At 39.0% G+C, this 21,401-nt stretch overlaps 1 protein-coding gene across 4 annotated transcripts in view; it reads right to left on the bottom strand.

Moving 5' to 3' along the window:
* The window catches only part of AXDND1 (axonemal dynein light chain domain containing 1), a 103,352-nt gene that overhangs the window by 14,795 nt on the left and 67,156 nt on the right, over positions 1 to 21,401 (bottom strand). For all 4 annotated transcript variants that reach the window (XM_060197761.1, XM_060197764.1, XM_060197763.1 and 1 more), the window contains exons 19-23: positions 18,854 to 19,053; positions 8,643 to 8,739; positions 6,427 to 6,537; positions 4,373 to 4,477; positions 676 to 777 (exon numbers count right to left, since the gene is read on the bottom strand). In XM_060197761.1, the coding sequence (XP_060053744.1) occupies positions 676 to 777; positions 4,373 to 4,477; positions 6,427 to 6,537; positions 8,643 to 8,739; positions 18,854 to 19,053 (615 nt within the window). The remainder of the gene's footprint in view (positions 1 to 675; positions 778 to 4,372; positions 4,478 to 6,426; positions 6,538 to 8,642; positions 8,740 to 18,853; positions 19,054 to 21,401) is intronic.

The raw sequence follows: 21,401 nt of genomic DNA, 5'->3' as shown, positions 1-21,401 counted from the left end.
CATTGCCAGCACTATGAATACACTGCTTCTGGAGACCATTTCCCCCCATTTTTATTGGATAGGACAGAGAGAAACTGAGAGGGGAGGGGAAGAGAGAGAGAGAGAGATAGAGAGAGAGACCTGCAGACCTTCTTCACTGCTTGTGAAGTGATCCCCTGCAGGTGAGGAACCAGCAGCTGGAACTGGGATTTTTACACGAGTCCTTGCACTTCATACTATGTGTGCTTAACCCAGTGCACCACTGCCTGGCCTGGAAGCTTCCCTATTCTTTATCCCTCTGGAAGTATGGACCAAAGATCTCTATAGGGCACAGAAGGTCAGAGGTCTGGCTTCTGTAATTGCTTCTTTGCTGGAAATAGGTGTGCTGCGCATTTTAAAATTGGTCAAATGTTGACTAAGATTTTGTTAACTTAATGAAAAGGATGAAATACTGATTTTAAACTGAGGTTTAAAGAAGGTAATGATGAAGTTTTTTTTTTTTTCATTAAGTTAAGGCAAAAAGACAAAGATTTCCAGGGTGATATACTGGGAGGAAAATATATATAAACTTGGGCTTTCCCGATCCTCTTGGAGAATCTAAAAGTACTGTCAGATCCATATCATTGTTACATACTGTTAAATTTCCTGGATATTATCACTAATTTTTGATTTTCTCATTGGGTTTTAAATACATACCCAGGAAGAAAACATATCTGGTCCAAAGAGAGGTCTGGAATGAATATTTTCATCTTCTCCAATGAACCGAATAACTTTTTCTTTTGTTGACATGAGAGGCTTCTGGGGCACAAAAATATGCAAGATTGATTAGTGACCTGGCATCAGGTCTGACATTCAATTTCCCATGTACTTTCATCATTCAACACAACTTTTGAAGACTTACAGTGTTAAGTGTATGAGAGATTGGTGTGCTTGAGGAAGTCAGGAGAAAAAAGAGAGAGAACTGTGTGGAAGAACTGAGAATTTCTTCTAAACCTCAGGAACTCATAGCACTGAAGAGTAGTAATGAAACCATAATGAGGACTATGTAACAGGAATTGTGCACCCAGAAAAGGGTCCTATACCCTGATTCTCACACAGGGAAGTTTTTAGAGAGAAAAAATAACTCAAGGCTGGATAGCAATTTGTAAAATAGAGAAGAGTTTAGACTAAGGCCACCAGATGGGGAGAGTTGTTACAAATTTAAAAGTACGATGAAATAATATTCCCAATCTATTTTGTGCCTTTTATATGCTAAGCACTGTTTCAGAAATAAAATATGAAATGCTGGTCAGAGAAGCTTCGGTACTGTACAATGTGTTTGTTCTGTTGGCTATGTGCACTGAGTATGACCCAAGTCATAGTCTGAGACCAGGTCAACATTCCAGCTATTCACAGAGCAGCAGCATGAGGGAAGTAAACAGGGACAGAGAGTGTTAGCTGACTATGAATCTAGAGACCAAGGATAGCAAGTCGTCAATCTGGAAATTAGCAGGGGCACTTCTGCCAGACTTATCTGGCTTTGAACGTTGGCTCTACCACTATATGATTTGGAATACGTCAGTCAGTTCTGTTTTCCTTTTTTTTCCCTTCAGGGTTATCACTGGAGCTCTCAGTGCCTGCTCTATGAATCCACTGTTCCTGTTGGCCATTTTACCATTTTTGTTGTTGTTGGATAGGACAGAGAGAAACTGAGAGAGGAAGGAAAGATAAAGATAGACACCTGCAGACCTCCTTCACTTTGTGTGGCTTGAACCAGGATCCTTGAGCCAGTCCCTGTGCTTTGTACTATGTGTGCTTAACCCAGTGCGCCACTGCATGTTTCTGTTTTCTTATCTGTAATGTGGGTTATCTACCAGTTCATTGTGTAATAAGAGATAATATGTACAAAGCATATGGCTCAAGCTAGGTGTTCGGTCATCGATAGTTATTTTCATTATAATTATTATAGGAAGGGGTGGTCTTACTTCTGATGTACCAGCAGAGGTGAAGACAGGGCAAGAGAAAGAGATGTGTAGAATAAGCTGGAGAAGAGGGGAGGCTACTAGTGTTGTTTTGTTTTGTTGTCCAGGGTTATCACTGGTGCTTGGCGCATGTACTATGAATCCACCGCTCCTGGGGGCCATTTTTTCCTTTTTTTTTTTTTTTTCCTTTCAGAGAGGAATTGATAGGGAAGAGAGATAGAGTGGCTGGGTGGTGGTGCACTTGGTTGAACATTACAGTGCACAAGGACCCAAGTTCAAGCCCCTAGTCCGCACCTGCAGGGGGAAAGCTTTGCAAGTGGTAAAGCAGTGCTGCAGGTATCTCTGTGTCTCTCCCTTTTTCTCCCCTAGCCTCTTGGTTTCTGGCTGTCTATATCCAACAATTAAAAAAAAGATAATAGTTAAAGATAATCCAATTGCCAAACAATCTGATTATAGCAATAACTATCTATTGCCTTCTTTAACCCTAAGACAGCAGGAACCTCCCACTTCCTCTATAAGGCTCATATTTCCCCCAGTTCTGGAACCTCTAGGGTGGGGCTCACTTTCTTACATGCTTCTCTCAATGCATTCCAACTGTTACTGCATCTGCTGATCCCAACCTAATCAATGCAACCAGTACCACCTTGGCATGCATCACTTCAGACTGTCCAGAGACATCAGGCATGGACTTCATCCTCATTTACTCAGATGAGACCTTTCCTTTCTTCTTCTCCTTAATTCCATATTGGGTAGTTCACTTCCTAACAAAGCCCCAAAACCCAGATATAGAGCAGGCCCAATGAGATAGGTCACACATACACATGTATCCATAAATTAAGGCAAAATATATACCTGAAAGCAAAAGTGCACAATAGTTCACAATGAGTCAATAAATGAAACAATCAAGTAGAAAGACCTAAAAAGACACCATAAAGTGCCCAATGAAATAGTCTCTACTTAGACCTAGGTAACCTCCTCACCTACTTCCTATTAAACTCACTCCAAAGCTAACCTTGTCAAAGTAAGGACTGCAAAAGCTGAATAAAAGCAAGAGACTGGCATACTTTAATGATGACTCTTCAGTCACTACCAGGCCACCCTATCATATGGGGCCCTAGTCAGGGAGTCCTGGGATTCCCATACAGACATGAGGGGCCTAGACCTTGAATATATGCCTCTCTCTACTGTCACTGGTCATCTCCATTAGGAACAACATAATGGACCCCTTTGTTGGCCTCCAAAGGACCTTGCCCTCAATGTGGATCAACAATAGTAGAGACTGTTCCATCCTCTGAAGGGAGGTTGGATAGCATACTCAACCTACCACCTGAGAAAGATGGGTCCTGAAATTGGTGCTACCTGGAACATTCCTACTCATGACCACAGAATGTGAGCTTGTACCTACAGGGAGCTAGAGGTTATATAGGTTCCTGAATATGCGCCCCAGATCAAATCGATGGGGTTATAGTCAACAATATTTATACACTTTCCCCATATTTGGGAGCTACTCTCTTCCCTGATCCAGATTTCTAGCCCTTTTTCCATCCATGACATCATCTCCCAGACAATAACTTGGGTCCACCTGCATATCAGATGTCAGGCTCAGGCAAAAACTATTCCCCTTGGAATATACCTAAAATAGACCTACTAGCTTTTTCCAAAACAGAGACCCCAAATTTCCATTTGCAGTATTCCAGCCTTTAGGTTCATGATTAGTCAACAATTTTTTTGGCTTTATATGTTAACTCTTTTTTCAGCCACCAGGTTCCAGATGCTGACATGATGACAATTAGACTTCCCTGAGCAGATGACCCCATCAGTGTGTTCTGGAGCCCTGCTTCTCCAGAGTTCTGTCCCACTAGGGAAACAGAGAGACAGGCTGGGAGTTTGGATTGAGCTTTCAACACCGACATTCAGCGGGGAAGCAATTACAGAAGCCAGACCTCCCACCTTCTGCACCCCATAATGATCCTGGGTCCATACTCCCAGAGGTTTAGAGAACAGGAAAGCTACCAGGGGAGGAGATGGGATATTGAGTTCTGGTGGTGGGAATTATGTGGAATTGTACCCTTCTTATCCTATGGTCTTGTCAGTGTTTCTTTTTTATAAATAAAAAATTTTAAAAAGATAATTTTAAAAAGATAATTAAAGATTTTAAATAGAAATTATTTAAAGAGAGGTAGAGAGAGAAAGGTAGATACATGCAGATTTCCTTCACCACTTGTGAAGCATAACCCCTGCAGTTGAAGAGCAGGGGCTTGAAACCGTCCCTTGCTTATATCTGTGATCATAGTACCACATGCGCTTAACTGGGTACGCTAGTTAAGCCTCTGGCCCCTGAAGCTACTGTTTATGGCTTTCAGAATTTATGCTCACTTAACATATTTCTTTTAAAAATATGAAGGGAAAGGATAAGTACTAAATAATCTTACTTCCTCTGTTTCCTTTTTGTCAACTTTGTCCCCATCCTTCATTTCTTTTTCATCCTCTGCAGTAGTTTTGTGTATTTCAGATTCCATTAACTCTTTTAAAATATCCTGTGAGATAAAAATATTATAATTATAGATTAGCATATGCAAATATTACAGCCATATATTAGCAGCTATCCATTCAAAAACATTTAATAAACACTAATTCTGTAACAGGGCACTGTGCTAGCAATGAGGATACAGAGATAAACAAGAATTGTTGATCTAAGAAGCTTAGAATTTAACTTTTTTGTTTCCTTTTTTATTGCCATACAAATCCATGGTTCCTGGCCGTCATTTTTTTTTTCTGGCAGCATTTTTCCTTTTTTTTTTTTCTATTTTATTTTTACTCAGCAGGACAGAGAGAAATTGAGGAGGAGAAATAAAGAGGGACAGAAAAAGATCCACTTAACCAGGATAGCAAGAAAATTTCAAAAAAGAAAACGTACACCCACAGACATCAGAACAATAAAATACCAAAAGCAAAAAGATCTTAAAAGGCAGCCAGAGAGAAGAGATGGGTAACTTCAAAGGAACTGGCATCTGAATTATCAGTTATTAGTTGGTAAGAGTAAAATCAAGAAAACAGGCTGTGTGGTGGCTCATCCAGTAGAGCACACATTACCACATGCCAGAACTCAGGTTCAAGCCCCTGGTTTCCACCTGCAGAGGGGCAGCTTCATGGGTGGAGTAGTGGCTACAGGTATCTCTCCTTCTGTCTTTCTCTTCCTTTATTTCATGCTCTCTATGGGAAATGGTAGTTGAAAATGGTGGGGTCATGCAGGCACTGAGCCCTAGAGATATCACTGGTGATAATAAAAGAAAAAGTGAATTTTAAAAAAAGAACAAAGATGGAGGAATTTGTATTATCAATGTGCTGTGAAAAAAACCAATGATACCCTAAGATTATATACTCAGCAAAGAAAAAAATAAGAACAAGGGTGAATAAAAGGCAAAAACCAAAAAACAAAAAGACCATGTTTGCCTCAGGTATATCTTCCTATATAAGCACCACAAGCTAACTGATTGCGCCACTGGAGCCCCTCAGGTATATCTTCCTTAAATAAAATTCTAACTGGAAGGAAAGTGATGCCAGGTAGAAGGTCTCAGATGTCTGAAGGAACACTAAATAAACAATAAACCAACTCTAGCATCAGCACATTTTATGCATATATTTTTACATTTTACTTATTTTGTGACCTGTGCACTGTTGAGCTCAGGCATATAGTGGTGTCAGGGACTGAGCCTGGGATCTCCAATGCCCCAGCACTGAAGTCTATTGCATAACCACTATGTTCTTTCCCCCAGCACATTTTTTCTAGTTGTAGTCAGACCTTCACTCTCTGTGATGACTTTTTCAGAAAAAAGACAGATAAGACACCACAGCACTGAAGTTTCCTTCAAGGGCTGTGGTAGATAGCATAATGGTTATGCAAAGAGATCCTCATGCCTGAGACTCCAAAGTCCCGGGTTTAGTCCAGTGCACTAACATAAGCCAGAGCTGAGCAGTGCTCTGGTTAAAAAAAAAAGTTTCCTTCAGTGAAATAATAATATTCCATGTAGTGTACAGAGGATGGGAACCTGGTTTGCACACATCATGAAACAGGTGCCCTCCCACGTGAGTTATCTCACTATCCTTACCAGCAAAATTCAAAATTAATGGTATTATTGTGAAAGTGATCCAGGGAGATGGCTCAGCAGGTGAACCGTATGCATGCCTGTGTAAGGCTCTGGATTTGAGCACTGGCATCACATGGGAGCATCAAGGAAACTCTATGGATAGTGGTATATTGCTTTGGTGTCTCTCCCTTTTTTTTTGGGTTTGTTCTTTTTCCTCTCTCCAAAAATATAAGAAAAGAAAAAAGAGGGCTAGGAAGGCAGCTCATCAATATAGTATATGCCTAAGATCTTAGGTTAGCTCCCTAGCAATAAATTAAAAAAAAAAAATCATTGGACCCTTAAGTACTGAATATCCAGAAGAACTCCAATAAAGACCAGTGTGGACATGTGGCAAATACCTCATCTGCAAACAGATTATCTTTTTCTTCAGGCGTCAATAATTTTATCTTTCTGCCTTTAATTCCAGAGAGGAGGTGAGAACATGTGTTGATCCATTCATAACTTTCTTTCTGGGAAGATAATTGCCAAGCAGAAAGCATCAGATTGACCAGCTTACATATTCACTCACTCCTATTGAGGAGATGGTAAGTATAAATATTCTAAAAGCAATGAGTATGCATATATATGCTTCACTTGTGATAATAAAAACCTGAAAATCATTCATATACCCACCAGTAGAGAATGGCTATATTGTGTATATTTATACAATGAAATATTATTCCACACTAAAAAAGTATAAACATTTTTTTTTGTCTTCTGGAACTTCACACATTCATGATTCCACTGTACTCCATGTAATGTACCAAGGGTTGCAACCTGGATTGCATATATTTCTGTTTAGTGTCAAGTAGAGACAGATAGAGGAGAGATACCACAGCACCATTCCTGGAGCCTCCCCCTGTGCCATATGTAGTGCTTCTATGTAGTTCTGGTGGCTTTAATACACGGGTCTCCATGCATGGTAACGTATGTAATATTATCAAGCGAGCTACCACCTGGCCCCAAAGCATAAATTTTTTTGATAAAAGCAACAATATGGGTGGGAGTGGGTGGGAGGGATGGGTCACAGTCTTTTGGTGGTGGGAATGGTGTTTATGTACACTCCTAGAAAAATGTGGACATATAAATCACTAGTTAATTAATATGAGAGGGGGAAAATCAATTGTATGTCTCAAAGTTTTTCAAAACACAAACTGAATCTTTTTAATATATAGGCTGTGTATTTGATATGCGGACTCTCTCAAAAGCCTAGACCAAGTAGATCAGAAGCATCCAATAGCACAGCTATATACAAGACACTAGGTACTGTACAGCAAACCCTAACAAAAGGACTTTTCAAAGTTAACCCAATTACCAATTAATGTGATGATAACATTAACTATCGATTGTCTTTTGGAACCCTAAGACAGCAGGAACCTCACATCTCCACTATAGAGCCCCTACTTCCCCCAGTCCTGGAACCCTTGGATAGGGCCCACTTTCCCGTATGCCTCTCCCAATCCATATCAAATAATATTGCATCCGCCGATCACAACCTAACCAATGCAACGACTGCCACCTCAACATGCTTCACTTCAGACTGTGTCCAGAGACGTCACATGTGGAATGACAACCCTTCAGCTTCATTACTTGGGTGAGACCTTTCCTTTCATAGTATACTCTAATTCCATCCTAGGTGGTTCACTTTCTAACAAAGTCCCAAAACCTAGATATACACCAGTTTCTGTGAGAGAGAGCATATGTTCACACGTATCCATAAACTACTGCAAAATATATACCTGAAAGCAGAAGTACACTAGAGTTTGCAGTGAGTACCTCCCTAACACTTCCTCTCCACTATTCCAAGCTTTGGATCCATGATTGCTCAACAATTTGTTTGGCTTTGTATGTTAACTCTCTTTTCACTCATCAGGTTCCAGATGCCATCAGGATGCTGGCCAGGCTTCCCTGGACTGAAGACCCCACCAATGTGTCCTGGAGCTCAGCTTCCCCAGAGACCCACCCTACTAGGGAAAGAGAGAGGCAGACTGGGAGTATGGACCGACCAGTCAACGCCCATGTTCAGCGGGGAAGCAATTACAGAAGCCAGACCTTCTACCTTCTCCAACCCTCAATGACCCTGGGTCCATGCTCCCAGAGGGATAGAGAATGGGAAAGCTATCAGGGGAGGGGGTGGGATATGGAGATTGGGTGGTGGGAATTGTGTGGAGTTGTACCCCTCCTACCCTATGGTTTTGTTAATTAATCCTTTCTTAAAAAAAAAGCAACAATATGTATGAATTTCAAATTATTATCCTTAGTCAAAGTCAATGCATACATTCTGTATGATTACATTTATACAAGTTCTAGAAAATGAAAACAATCTTAAGTGATACAAAGTAGATCTACAATCACCTAGGAACAGGATAAGACTAGAAGGAGAGAGAACAAAGAGGTATAAGGAAACTTAGTGCTTTGGATATGTTCCTTATTTTGATGATAGTGGTTGTTTTATGTTTATATGGTAAATTTTAGAAATGATTCTATTGTACACTTTAAAATGTATAGCCTGCTGTAAGTCAGTTAAACCTAAAAAGCATGGAACATGCACAAGTAAAAGAAAGACAGTCATTACCTTCAATGCCACCAGCTCTTGCAAACCAGTAGCAGAACTGTTTTGAGAGTGTCTTGCTTTGCCCAGAGCCACAGCTGTCATCAACCCTTTACAACAACTAGAAGGAAAACACACACAGAGCATAATCTATTTACTGTTGGCTCCTCTTCTAAGCGGTTAAAACTCAAGACAGTGGAAGTTTATCTTAATAATTAAGCTAATAACATAGCAATGGGAACGCTTTGTCTCTTCACTTTTTTTTGCCTCCAAGTTTATCATTGGAGATTGGTGCCTGTACTACAAATCCACTGCTTCTGTGGACATTTATTTATTTATATATATTTTATTTTTGACAGGACAGAGAGAAAGTAAGAGGGGAGGGGAAGATAGAGAAGGAGAGACTGTGGCTCAGGAGGTGGCACCATGGATAAAGTACTGGACTCTCAAGCATAACGTCCTGAGTTCAATCCGTGGCAGTACATGTACCAGAGTGATGTCTGGTTCTTTCTCTCTCTCCTCCTGTCTTTCTCACTAATTAATAAATAAAATATTTAAAGAGAGAAAGAGAGAGATAGATATCAAGATAGACAGAGAGAGAGAGAGAGAGAGGTGGAAAGACATCTCCAAACCTGCTTTACCACTTGTGAAGCAACCCCTTGAAGATGGGATGCCAGGGGCTCAAACCAGGATCCTGAGGAGGTCTTGCACTAAGTACCATGTGCGCTTAACCCAGTATGCCACCACCCAGACCTCTCTTTTTTACTTTCTCGCCCTTGTCTTCTCCTTCCCCTCCATCCTCTCAGTCTTGACCATTGGTGACACTCAATGGGAGTGAGAGGAAATTGGCTAAATGTAAAATTTACTTCCCAAAGTTGAAATAATTATCATGACAGTTTGCTTGCTAGTTAATAAAAAGAAATGTTTCAGACTCCTTTTTCTGAGACTTGGATTTATTTTTATTTTTTTAACTTAAAAATTGTAATTAAGCTCTCTCCTCTCCTCTCCTGGATCACCTAGGAATACCAAAGGAGACCACCCGGACCAAAACAAGACAGGACTAGCATTACCACAGAAACACAGTAAATCACCCGTGAGTACAAACACTGCTTGGCTGGTGACAGAGAGGAGAGAGGGGCCTAAGGAGAGACTAAGTGACTGCTAACAGTTCAACAGTTTATCAGTGGAGACACCACCTCCAGTCTGCTCCACAACAAGGGGACAGCAGAAGGGAGGAGAGGACTCCCCAGAGACTCACCAAGTGCAACTCTGAGTCTCCATTGCTACTACCCTCAAAATCTGGAGCAGCGACAGGGAGGGACACTAGGGGACAGAGATCTAACCAGGAAACTCAGGAGAAGACCTATACCTTGGTGGCATAGCTGAGGGGCTGTGAAAGTCTCTTTGCATAACCACTGGATTATCTCTGCCACACCCTGCTTTATCTCTTGGTCAGGAGTCAGTGATTAAGCTAAGAAGCCTATTGATAGTTTAAAAGCCCTCAGGCTCCCATAGCCAACAGGGAAGAAAAAAAAAGAGGCTTTTACACGACTGAGCTCCAACTCAGGGATTGAAAAAACTGTTAACTTCCACCACTGTAAACCCTTTAATTAAATTACTTAGACACAAGTCAATCCAGGCAATAGTGATCAATAATTTGAAAAGTACTGATAAAGGGAACTCATAACATAATATATAAAATGGTTAAAACAACAAGAAAAAATATTGGAGACTCGAACCAGGACAAGAGTCCAGCTAAAAGTCCTCCAGAGGGTGAAGCACAAAATAATGAGTTCAACATCCAAACATTAGCTAAGGAAATAATAACAGGAGTGAGTAAAGAATTTGAAAAAACTGTAATCAGAAATGCAGGAACAACAAATGAGAATATGGAAGAAAATTCTAATTATCTCATGGTTATTAGAGAGCTAAAAGCTGAAATTGCTGAGCTAAGAAGGCAACTAGCTGAACAAGCTAAAACAGTATCAGAGCAGGGCAATAAAATAGATGAACTCCAGAAAACAGTAGAGGGCAGAGAGAATAGAATCTATGAGGCTGAAGACAGAATTAGCAAGATTGAGGATGAATTAGAGACAACTAAAAAAGAAGTAAGAGATCTCAAAAAGAGATTAAGAGATGCTGAAAACAACAACACAGTCCTATGGGATGACTTCAAAAGAAACAATATACGCATTATTGGCTTACCAGAGGAAGAAAGAGAAGGAGAGGAAGAAAGCATTCTCCAGGCCATAATAGCTGAAAATTTCTCTAGTCTAGACAACACCAAAGACATAAAGATTCAAAAGCCCAGAGGGTCCCAAACAGAATTAACCCAGACCTAAAGACACCAAGACATGTCATACTTAGAATGGAAAGGAATAAGGATAAAGAAAGGATCCTGAAGGCTGCAAGAGAAAAACAAAGAGTCACCTACAAAGGAAAACCCATAAGATTAGCAGCAGACTTCTCCATACAAACACTACAGGCCAGAAGAGAATGGCAAGATATCTATCGAGTGCTCAATGAGAAAGGCTTTCAGCCAAGAATACTATATCCTGCTAGACTGTCATTCAGACTAGATGGAGGCATCAAAACCTTCTCAGACAAGCAACAGTTGAAGGAAGCAACCATCACCAAGCCTGCCCTGAAAGAAGTTCTGAAAGGTCTCCTATAAACAACCAGACCACCACAAATAGGATATATATCAAAACACTCTAAAACTCTACAAGAATGGTGTTAAAATATCTCCAATCTTTGATATCAACAAATGTCAATGGCCTGAGTTCACCTATTAAAAGACACAGAGTAGGAAGATGGATCAGAAAACACAACCCAACAATATGTTGTCTACAGGAAACTCACCTAACTCAACAAGACAAACACAGACTTAAAGTGAAAGGATGGAAAACTATCATACAAGCCAATGGCCCACAAAAAAGTGCAGGAATAGCTATTCATATATCTGACACGATAGACTTTAAAATAGATAAGATTAAAAAAGATAGGAATGGACAGTACTTAATGCTCAGAGGATCAGTCAATCAAGAGGACTTAACAATTATTAATATCTATGCACCCAATGAGAAGCCATCTAAATACATCAAACTTCTACTGAAAGAGCTACAGCAATATATTAACAGTAACACAATCATAGTAGGGGACTTCAACACCCCACTCTCTCAACTTGACAGATCATTGAGGCAGAAAATCAGTAAAGACATAAGGGAGCTAAATGAAGAGATAGATAAACTAGAACTATTGGACATTTTCAGAGTCATTCATCCCCAGAAACTGGAATACACATTTTACTCAAATCAAACATGGATCATTCTCAAGGATAGACCATATGTTAGGCCACAAAGACAGCATCAGCCAATTCAAGAGCACTGAAATCATCCCAAGCATCTTCTCAGACCACAGTGGAATTAAACTAACACTTAACAATCAACAAAAGATTAGTAACAGTCCCAAAATGTGGAAGCTCAACAGTACACTTCTTAACAACTTGTGGGTCAAAGAGGAAATCAAGGAAGAAATCAAAATGTTTCGAGAGTTCAATGAAAATGAAGACACAAGCTATCAAAATATTTGGGACACAGCTAAAGCAGTCCTAAGAGGGAAGTTCATAGCTATACAAGCACACATTAGGAAACAAGAAAAGGCACAAATGAACAGCCTGATTGCACATCTTAAAGACATAGAAGAAGAACAACAAAGGAATCCTAAAGCAACCAGAAGGACAGAAATCACTAAAGTTAGGGCAGAAATAAATAACATTGAGAATAGGAAAACCATACAAAAGATCAATGAAAGTAAATGTTGGTTCTTCGAAAGAGTAAACAAAATCGACAAGCCTTTAGCCAGACTCACAAAACAAAAAAGGGAGAAGACCCAAATAAATCGGATAGTAAATGAAAGAGGAGATATCACAACAGACACTGCAGAAATTCAACATATCATGCAAGGCTTCTATGAACAACTATATGCCACCAAACTAGAGAACCTGGAAGAAATGAATGATTTCCTAGATACCTACCAACTTCCAAAACTAAGTAAAGAGGAAGTGGATAACATGAACAGGCCCATCACAGCTAATGAAATTGAAACAGTTGTCAAAAATCTTCCCAAAAATAAAAGTCCTGGACCAGATGGTTTTACAAATGAATTCTATAAAAACTTTCAAAGAAGAACTAATACCTCTACTTTTAAAAGTCTTCCAGAAGATTGAAGACACTGGAATACTCCCTGCCAGCTTCTATGAAGCCAACATCACTCTGATACCAAAAGCAGACAGGGACACAACCAAAAAAGAAAACTACAGACCAATATCTCTGATGAACATAGATGCGAAAATATTGAACAAAATTCTAGCCAACTGGATACAGCAGTATATCAAAAAGATTGTTCATCATGACCAAGTGGGGTTTATCCCAGGCATGCAAGGTTGGTTTAATATACGTAAATCAATCAATGTGATCCACCACATCAACAAAAGCAAGACCAAAAACCACATGGTCATATCAATAGATGCAGAGAAAGCCTTTGACAAAATACAACATCTCTTTATGATCAAAACACTACAAAAAATAGGAATAGATGGAAAATTCCTGAAGATAGTGGAGTCTCTATATAGCAAACCTACAGCCAACATCATACTCAATGGTGAAAAACTAGAAGCATTTCCCCTCAGATCAGGTACCAGACAGGGCTGCCCACTATCACCATTACTATTCAACATAGTGTTGGAAGTTCTTGCCATAGCAATCAGACAGGAGCAAGGAATTAAAGGCATACAGATTGGAAGAGAAGAAGTAAAACTCTCCCTATTTGCAGATGACATGATAGTATACATGGAAAAACCTAAGGAATCCAGCAAGAAGCTTTTGGAAATCATCAGGCAATACAGTAAGGTGTCAGGCTATAAAATTAACATTCAAAAGTCAGTGGCATTCCTCTATGCAAACACTAAGTTAGAAGAAATTGAAATCCAGAAATCTGTTCCTTTTTCTATAGCAACAAAAACAATGAAATATCTAGGAGTAAACCTAACGAAAGAAGTGAAAGACTTATATACTGAAAATTATGACTCACTACTCAAAGAAATTTAAAAAGACAGAAAGAAGTGGAAAGATATTCCATGTTCATGGGTTGGAAGAATTAACATCATCGAAATGAATATATTACCCAGAGCCATCTACAAATTTAATGCTATCCCCATCAAGATGCCAAACACATTTTTTAGGAGAATAGAAAAAATGCTACAAATGTTTATCTGGAACCAGAAAAGACCTAGAATTGCCAAAACAATCTTGAGAAAAAGAACAGAATCGGAGGCATCACACTCCCAGATCTCAAACTGTATTATAGGGCCATTGTCATCAAAACTGCTTGGTACTGGAACATGAACAGGCACAGTGACCAGTGGAATAGAATTGAGAGCCCAGAAATGAGGCCCCACACCTATGGACATCTAATCTTTGACAAAGGGCCCCAGACTATTACATGGGGAAAGCAGAGTCTCTTCAACAAATGGTGTTGGAAACAATGGGTTGAAACATGCAGAAGAATGAAACTGAATCACTGTATTTCACCAAATACAAAAGTAAATTCCAAGTGGATCAAGGACTTGGATGTTAGACCACAAACTATCAGATACTTAGAGGAAAAAATTGGCAGAACTTTTTTCCGCATAAATTTTAAAGACATTTTCAATGAAACGAACCCAATTACAAGGAAGACTAAGGCAAGTATAAACCTATGGGACTATATCAAATTAAAAAGCTTCTTCACAGCAAAAGAATCCAGATTCAAAGGAGGTCTCGAAACTTTACATCAGGCTAAACCTGACGCTGTTGACTGGCTATGGAAGAAGGGCAAACGGTAGAAGAAGAAACAGCAAAAGAAACCACTACCCAAACCAAGAGACCCCTCACAGAATGGGAGAAGATCTTTACATGCCATACATCAGATAAGAGTTTAATAACCAACATATATAAAGAGCTTGCCAGACTCAACAACAAGACAACAAATAACCCCACCCAAAAATGGGGGGAGGACTTGGACAGAATATTCACCACAGAAGAGATCCAAAAGGCCTAGAAACACATGAAAAAATGCTCCAACTCTCTGATTGTCAGATAAATGCAAATCAAGACAATAATGAGATATCACTTCACTCCTGTGAGAATGTCATACATCAGAAAAGGTAACAGCAGCAAATGCTGGAGAGGGTGTGGGGTCAAAGGAACCCTCCTGCACTGCTGGTGGGAATTTCAATTGGTCCAACCTCTGTGTAGAACAGTATGGAGAACTCTCAGAAGGCTAGAAATGGACCTACCCTATGACCCTGCAATTCCCCTCCTGGGGATATATCCTAAGGAACCCAACACATCCATCCAAAAAGATCTGTGTACACATATGTTCTTGGCAGCACAATTTGTAATAGCCAAAACCTGGAAGCAACCCAGGTGTCCAACAACAGATGAGTGGCTGAGCAAGTTGTGGTATATATACACAATGGAATACTACTCAGCTGTAAAAAATGGTGACTTCACCATTTTCAGCCGATCTTTGGATGGACCTTGAAAAAATCATGTTGAGTGAAATAAGTTAGAAACAGAAGGATGAATATGGGATGATCTCACTCTCAGGCCGAAGTTGAAAAACAAGATTAGAAAAGAAAACACAAGTCGAACCTGAAATGGAATTGGAGTATTACACCAAAGTAAAAGACTCTGGGGTGGGTGGGTGGGTGGGGAGAATACAGGTCCATGAAAAATGATGAATGACATTGGGGGTTGTATTGTTAAATGGGGGTTGTATTGTTAAATGGGAATCTGGGGAATGTTATACAAACAAACTATTGTATTTACTGTTGAATGTAAAACATTAATTCCCCAATAAAGAAATAAATTATAAATAAGAAAAGAGAAAAAAATTGTAATTAATAATAGGTTACAAGATTGTAAGACTATAGTGTATAGTTTACCATCAGCCTTCATTTTTTATTTGGTGGGAATCTTCTTGATTTTCAGATGTAAGGACTTTTTTTTTGTTTTGTTTTCATTTTTAAAGAAATGTTTTGGTTGGTGGTTAGTGAAGTATGGGAAAGTGTATTTTCTGCTTTGTAAGGAATCACACAGGAAACTGCAAGCTTGTCATAAATGCAGCTCACTCACACATATGTAAAAGTATAAGCTTTATGCAAGTAAGTGGGGTCTTTCTGTATTTATTCAATGCTCATGTATGTACACATGTTCCACCCTGCTTTTTTCTTTCCTTTTTTTTTTTTTAAATTTCTTTATTGGGGAATTAATGGTTTACATTTGACAGTAAATACAATAGTTTGTACATGCATAATATTTCTACGTTTTCCATATAACAATACACCCCCTGCTAGGTCCTTTGTCATCCTTTTTTGGACCTGTATTCTCCCCCTCACTGACCCCAGAGTCTTTTATTTTGGTGCCCTTTTCTTTTTTTTTTTTTTTAAGATTTTATTATTGAGAAAGACAGGAGAGAGAGAGAGATAGAACAAGACATTACTCTGGTATATGTGCTGCCAGGGGCTGAACTTGGGACCTAATGCTTTAGAGTCCAATGCCTTATCCTCCCATACCACCCAACCACCTTTTTTCAACATTGTTTTCAAAATAATCCTAAAGCCATTTGGAAGAACACCAAATGTCATGTTCTAATTAGGGTAGCATTGAAGTGAGTTAGCAAATGAGCTATTATTTATTTACTTTTTTAAAAAAAGATTTTATTTACTAATGAGAAATGTGCCACCTCGCTGACTACTTTTTTTAGACAATCCCTTGTTGCTACAAGTAATGTTCAAAGAGGCAGCATAGACCATAGGCATATGTTCCTTCAATCTAAGCATTTAAGACTTCAAACTGGTAATCAGATCGAATTTTTTTAACAGTGAGCTCAAACTGTTAATACATTTCTGGATAAGTACCGTGCGCTAACCAATTATGCCACTGGAGCTCCTGTTAATACATTTCTAATAATGACTTGTTCTTTGAAATACTGACTCTCCTAAAAGGTTAGACCAGGGAGAACAGAAGCAACTGGTGGCATTACTTTATAAGATACAGTTACATATAAGTAACGTCAAAGGACATAAATTATGGTGAGGTCATGTATGATACAGCAAATCCTAACTATGCGATTCTCAACATTAACCAATTGTCAAATAATCTGATTATACCAGTAATTATCTATTGCCTTCTTAAACCCTAAGACAGCAGGAACCTCCCACCTTCCTCTATAAAGCCCATATTTCTCCCAGTCCTGGAACCTCTAGGGTGGGGCTCATTTTCCTGCATGCTTCCCTCTATTCATACCAACTGATACTGCATCTGCTGATCCAAACCTAATCAATGCAACCAGTACCACCTTGGCATGCTTCACTTCACTTCTGTGTCCAGAGAGGTCAGGCATGGAATGTCAAACCTTCAGCCTTATCACTCATAGGACTGCTTAATTCCATTTTGGGTGGTTCACTTCCTAACAAAGCTCCAAAACCTAGATAATAGACCAGGTCCCATGAGATAGGGCATATGTACACATGTATCCATAAATTAGGGGAAAATATATACCTGAAAGCAAAAATGCACTATAGTTTGCAGTAGTCAATAATTGAAACAATCAAGTAGAAAGACCTAAAAAGACACCATAAAGTACATAAGTAGTTTCTACTTAGATCTAGATACCCTCCTCACCTATTTCCTATTACACTTCTCTCACTCACTCCAAAGCTAACCTTGTCAGACAAAGTAAGGACTATGAAAGCTAAATAAAAGCAAGAGACTGGCATACTTTAATGATGACTCTATAGTCATTCCTAGGCCACCTTACCATCTGGAGCCCTAGTCAGGGAACCCTGGGATTCATAGACAGACATGATAGGCCTAGACCTTGAATAGATGTCTCTCTCCACTGTCACTGGTCATCACCATCAGGAACAACATAATGGAGCCCTTTGTGGGCCCCCATAGGACCTTTCCCTCAATGTGGATCAATGGTAGAGAGTTGGAAAAAAAAAAAAAAAAAAAAACAATGGTAGACACTAAAAATCAATGGTAGAGACTTCCATCCTCTGAAGGGAGGTGGGATAGCATATTCTACCTACCACCTGAGGAAGATGGGTCCTGAAATTAATGCATCCTGCAATGTTCCTACTCATGACCACAGAATGCAAGCTCAGACCTACAGGGATACAGAGGTTACATAGGTTCCTGTGTGAATATGGGTCTCAGATCAAATCGATGGGGTTACAGTTAACAATATTCATACACTTTTCCCATATTTAGGAGCTGCTCTCTTCCCTGATCTAGCTTTCTAGCCCTTTATCCAACTATGACACCATCTCCCCAGAAAATAACTTGGGTCCACCTGCATATCAGATGTCAGGCTCAAGTAAAAAACTACTAGTAAAGTCATGGGCCCCTTGGAATATACCTAAAATAGACCTACTAGCTTTTTCCAAATGAAAGACTCTAAATCTTCATCTGCAATATTCTTGTCTTTAGGTTCATGAGTAGTCAACAATTTGTTTGGCTTTATATGTTAACTCTTTTTTCAGCTACCAGGTTCCAGATTCTACCATGATGCCAGTCAGACTTCCCTGAGCAGATGACCCCATTAATGTGTCCTGGAGCCCTGCTTCTCCAGAGTTCTGTCCACTAGGGAAACAGAGAGACAGGCTGGGAGTTTGGATTGAACTTTCAACACCCACATTCAGCGGGGAAGTAATTACAGAAGCCAGACCTTCCACCTTCTGCACCCCATAATGGTCCTGGGTCCATATTCCCAGAAGGTTAAAGAATAGGAAAGCAGGGCTGGGTGGTGGTGCACCTGGTTGAATGCACATGTTACAATGCACAAGGACCCAGGTTTGAGGCCCCAGTCCCCACCTGCAGGGGAAAGCTTTGCGATTGGCAAGGCAGTACTGCAGGTGTCTCTTTGTTTCTTTCCCTACCCCACTCCTTTCCTCTCAATTTCTGGCTGTCTCTATCCAATAAATGAAGATAATTTAAAAAAAAAGAATAGGAAAGCTATCAGGGGAGCAGAGAGGATGGGATCTGGAGTTCTGGTGGTGGGAATTGTGTGGAATTGTACTCCTCTTATCCTATGGTCTTGTCAGTGTTTCCATTTTATAAATAAAAATTATAAAAAATAATAAAAAAATCAAAGAGGCAGTAATAAAATTAACCAGATGGTGTCACCTGTTCAAATAGCTGGTGTATTGATACAGCTTTCTTGCCAGTGTAATGGCATCTAGCTCTAACTCTGCAACTTTGATGGAATTTGCCTCAACACTTTCACCATTTGATGTGGAGAGAGTATCTTGGTCAATAAAGTCAGGAACCATTATAAGCAGCAAATTTACCATCCACTGGATCATAGCTATATGTAGTCCATCCACCTGTTACAAATAATTATAAAGAACATATTTAAAATAAATCAAACATTAAAGATGGTACCAATATTCTAAAACAAATTATATTGTATACAACTTGCAGTAACACCATCATGCTTAATGAAATCACTATTCCCTGAGTGTTGTCACTATTATTACTATTCCTCACTATGCTATATTAAACAACCCTCTTCCTCTTCTCTAGCTTTTTAAAGCCATAGTTCCCAAATTATACACCAAGACATCCCAGGCTGAAAACGAACTCTCAAGAATGCCACAATATTTTACTATCTTGGGGGAACCAACAGTGATACACAGCATCTATTAAAAAAAGTATTCATTTGACATAGTTCCATTACAATGTCAGACACACACACTCTCACTTTGAGAAGCTGGTTTTTGTGATGGCTGTTTGGCAAAAACTAGTACACTGTGAATATTCAGGTATGACAGGAAATAGATACAGGGGCAAAAAGTGTTTAATCTGATTCCAATATTAGAGAAGTACAATGTCCAAGTACAAAACCTGCCATTACTAAGTAATTTTGACTAGTGAAAGTAAAACAAAAAGTTTTTTTCCCCTTCCAATGTATATGTATATAAAGTTAAATTAAAACTAAGACTTGTTTCATTTTACAAAGTTTAACTGAGAAAATATAAAAAACAGCAAACCAGGGAGTCGAGCGGTAGTACAGTGGGTTAAGTGCAGGTGGAGCAAAGTGCAAGGACCAGCGTAAGGATCCCGGTTCGAGCCCCTGACTACCCACCTGCAGGGGAGTCTCTTCACAAGTGATGAAGTAGGTCTGCAGTTGTCTATCTTTCCCCCTCTCTGTCTTCCCCTCCTCTCTCCATTTCTCTCTGTCCTATCCAACAATGACAACAATAAAAACTATAACAATAAAACAACAAGGGCAATAAAAGGGAATAAATAAATATTTTAAAAAATTAAAAAATAAGCAAATCAGGCAGTGCCTAACCCCCCAAAATGGTTAGGGGCTCCCTACAGATAGGGACTTGGGTTGAAATTTTTATAAAGGAGATGCTAAAGCAATGCACATAAATTATGTAATTGGTTTTGGCATAAATGTTTGGTTTACTTGAGAAAAAATGACTAATTGTCTGTTATGATCAATTTTCTTAGTTTCATTTTTTATACTCAAAGTCTAGGTGACTTTTTACATGAGCTGTTGTTGAGTTTTGCTTCTTAGATGCAAGTACATCATTTCTGGCTTTGCTTTGTGACAGAAACTAATGGTATTATCCACTATATAACTCTACTAATCACTTTTTTCCCCCACCACTCCCAGTGGACCTTTTGTTTTATTTTTCCAAATAAAGAGTAATAGGCAGACAGAGAAAGAGACACACTAAAGAACCAACCCACTGCTTATGAAGCTACCCTTTACATGATGTTCTCATATGGTGGCTGGGGGCACAAGTCTGGATTTTTATGTCTGGTAAAGTGTGCACTCTACCAGATGAAGTATCTCCTGGTTTCTTTTAAAAATTTTATTGTATTCCAGGTCATATACATTCTCCTAAACCCATTCTTCTAGCTAATCTCAGTTTAATATATCTGCCCTTCAACTCTTAGTTTCTGTAAGTTTACCACTTACCCATACACTATGAGAGTGTTTTGTAAGCACTGTTCCCATATATCATGATCTCTGCCTTTTCAGATTTCTAGTTTAAGCAATATCAAAATGCATTAAACTCTATTGATTTTTATCAAATCTAATATTTATATATAATTTTTATTTATATTAACAGATGTCTGTGTAATATTAGATAATCATGAATACTAGGAAGAGGTTGGAAAAAAACAACCAGTTCAGCCTTTGGAAATTATTATTTCATATTGTGTAGGAATTCTACAGGTTCAGTTTTTCATAAATGTGGAATAATTCTATTTTCTTTCATAATTACAGACTCATAATATTGTGACATCTTGCCTCTCCTCTCAATAGCATGTTCTGGGTGCACTTGGGAAATTGCACATGTTACCAAGTACAAGGACCAGGGTTCAATCCCCCCCCAAACAAGTAGTGATGCAGTGCTATAGATATCTCTTTTTCTCTCTCCCTTCCTATCTCCCCCACCTGTCAGTGTCTCTCTGTCTCTATTTTAAAATAAATATAAATAAAAAATCAAAAATAACATGTTTCAGCTACCCCTTCTGTCAGTCATGGGCACCGTTCTTAACATGGTCATATCCCAGATTAGTGTTATTAAAAAGAAAAAATCAGTATGCTGAGTGAAGAATAAAGATACTAATTGGAACTTACAACTTTTTTATAATCTCTCAAACAAGGATATACTTCACTTTAAGAACCACTGGAATTCATTATAGTAAC

Source organism: Erinaceus europaeus, chromosome 9 (assembly GCF_950295315.1).
Source record: "Erinaceus europaeus chromosome 9, mEriEur2.1, whole genome shotgun sequence".
Taxonomy (NCBI): domain Eukaryota; kingdom Metazoa; phylum Chordata; class Mammalia; order Eulipotyphla; family Erinaceidae; genus Erinaceus; species Erinaceus europaeus.
This window is presented reverse-complemented; position numbering and strand designations above follow the sequence as displayed.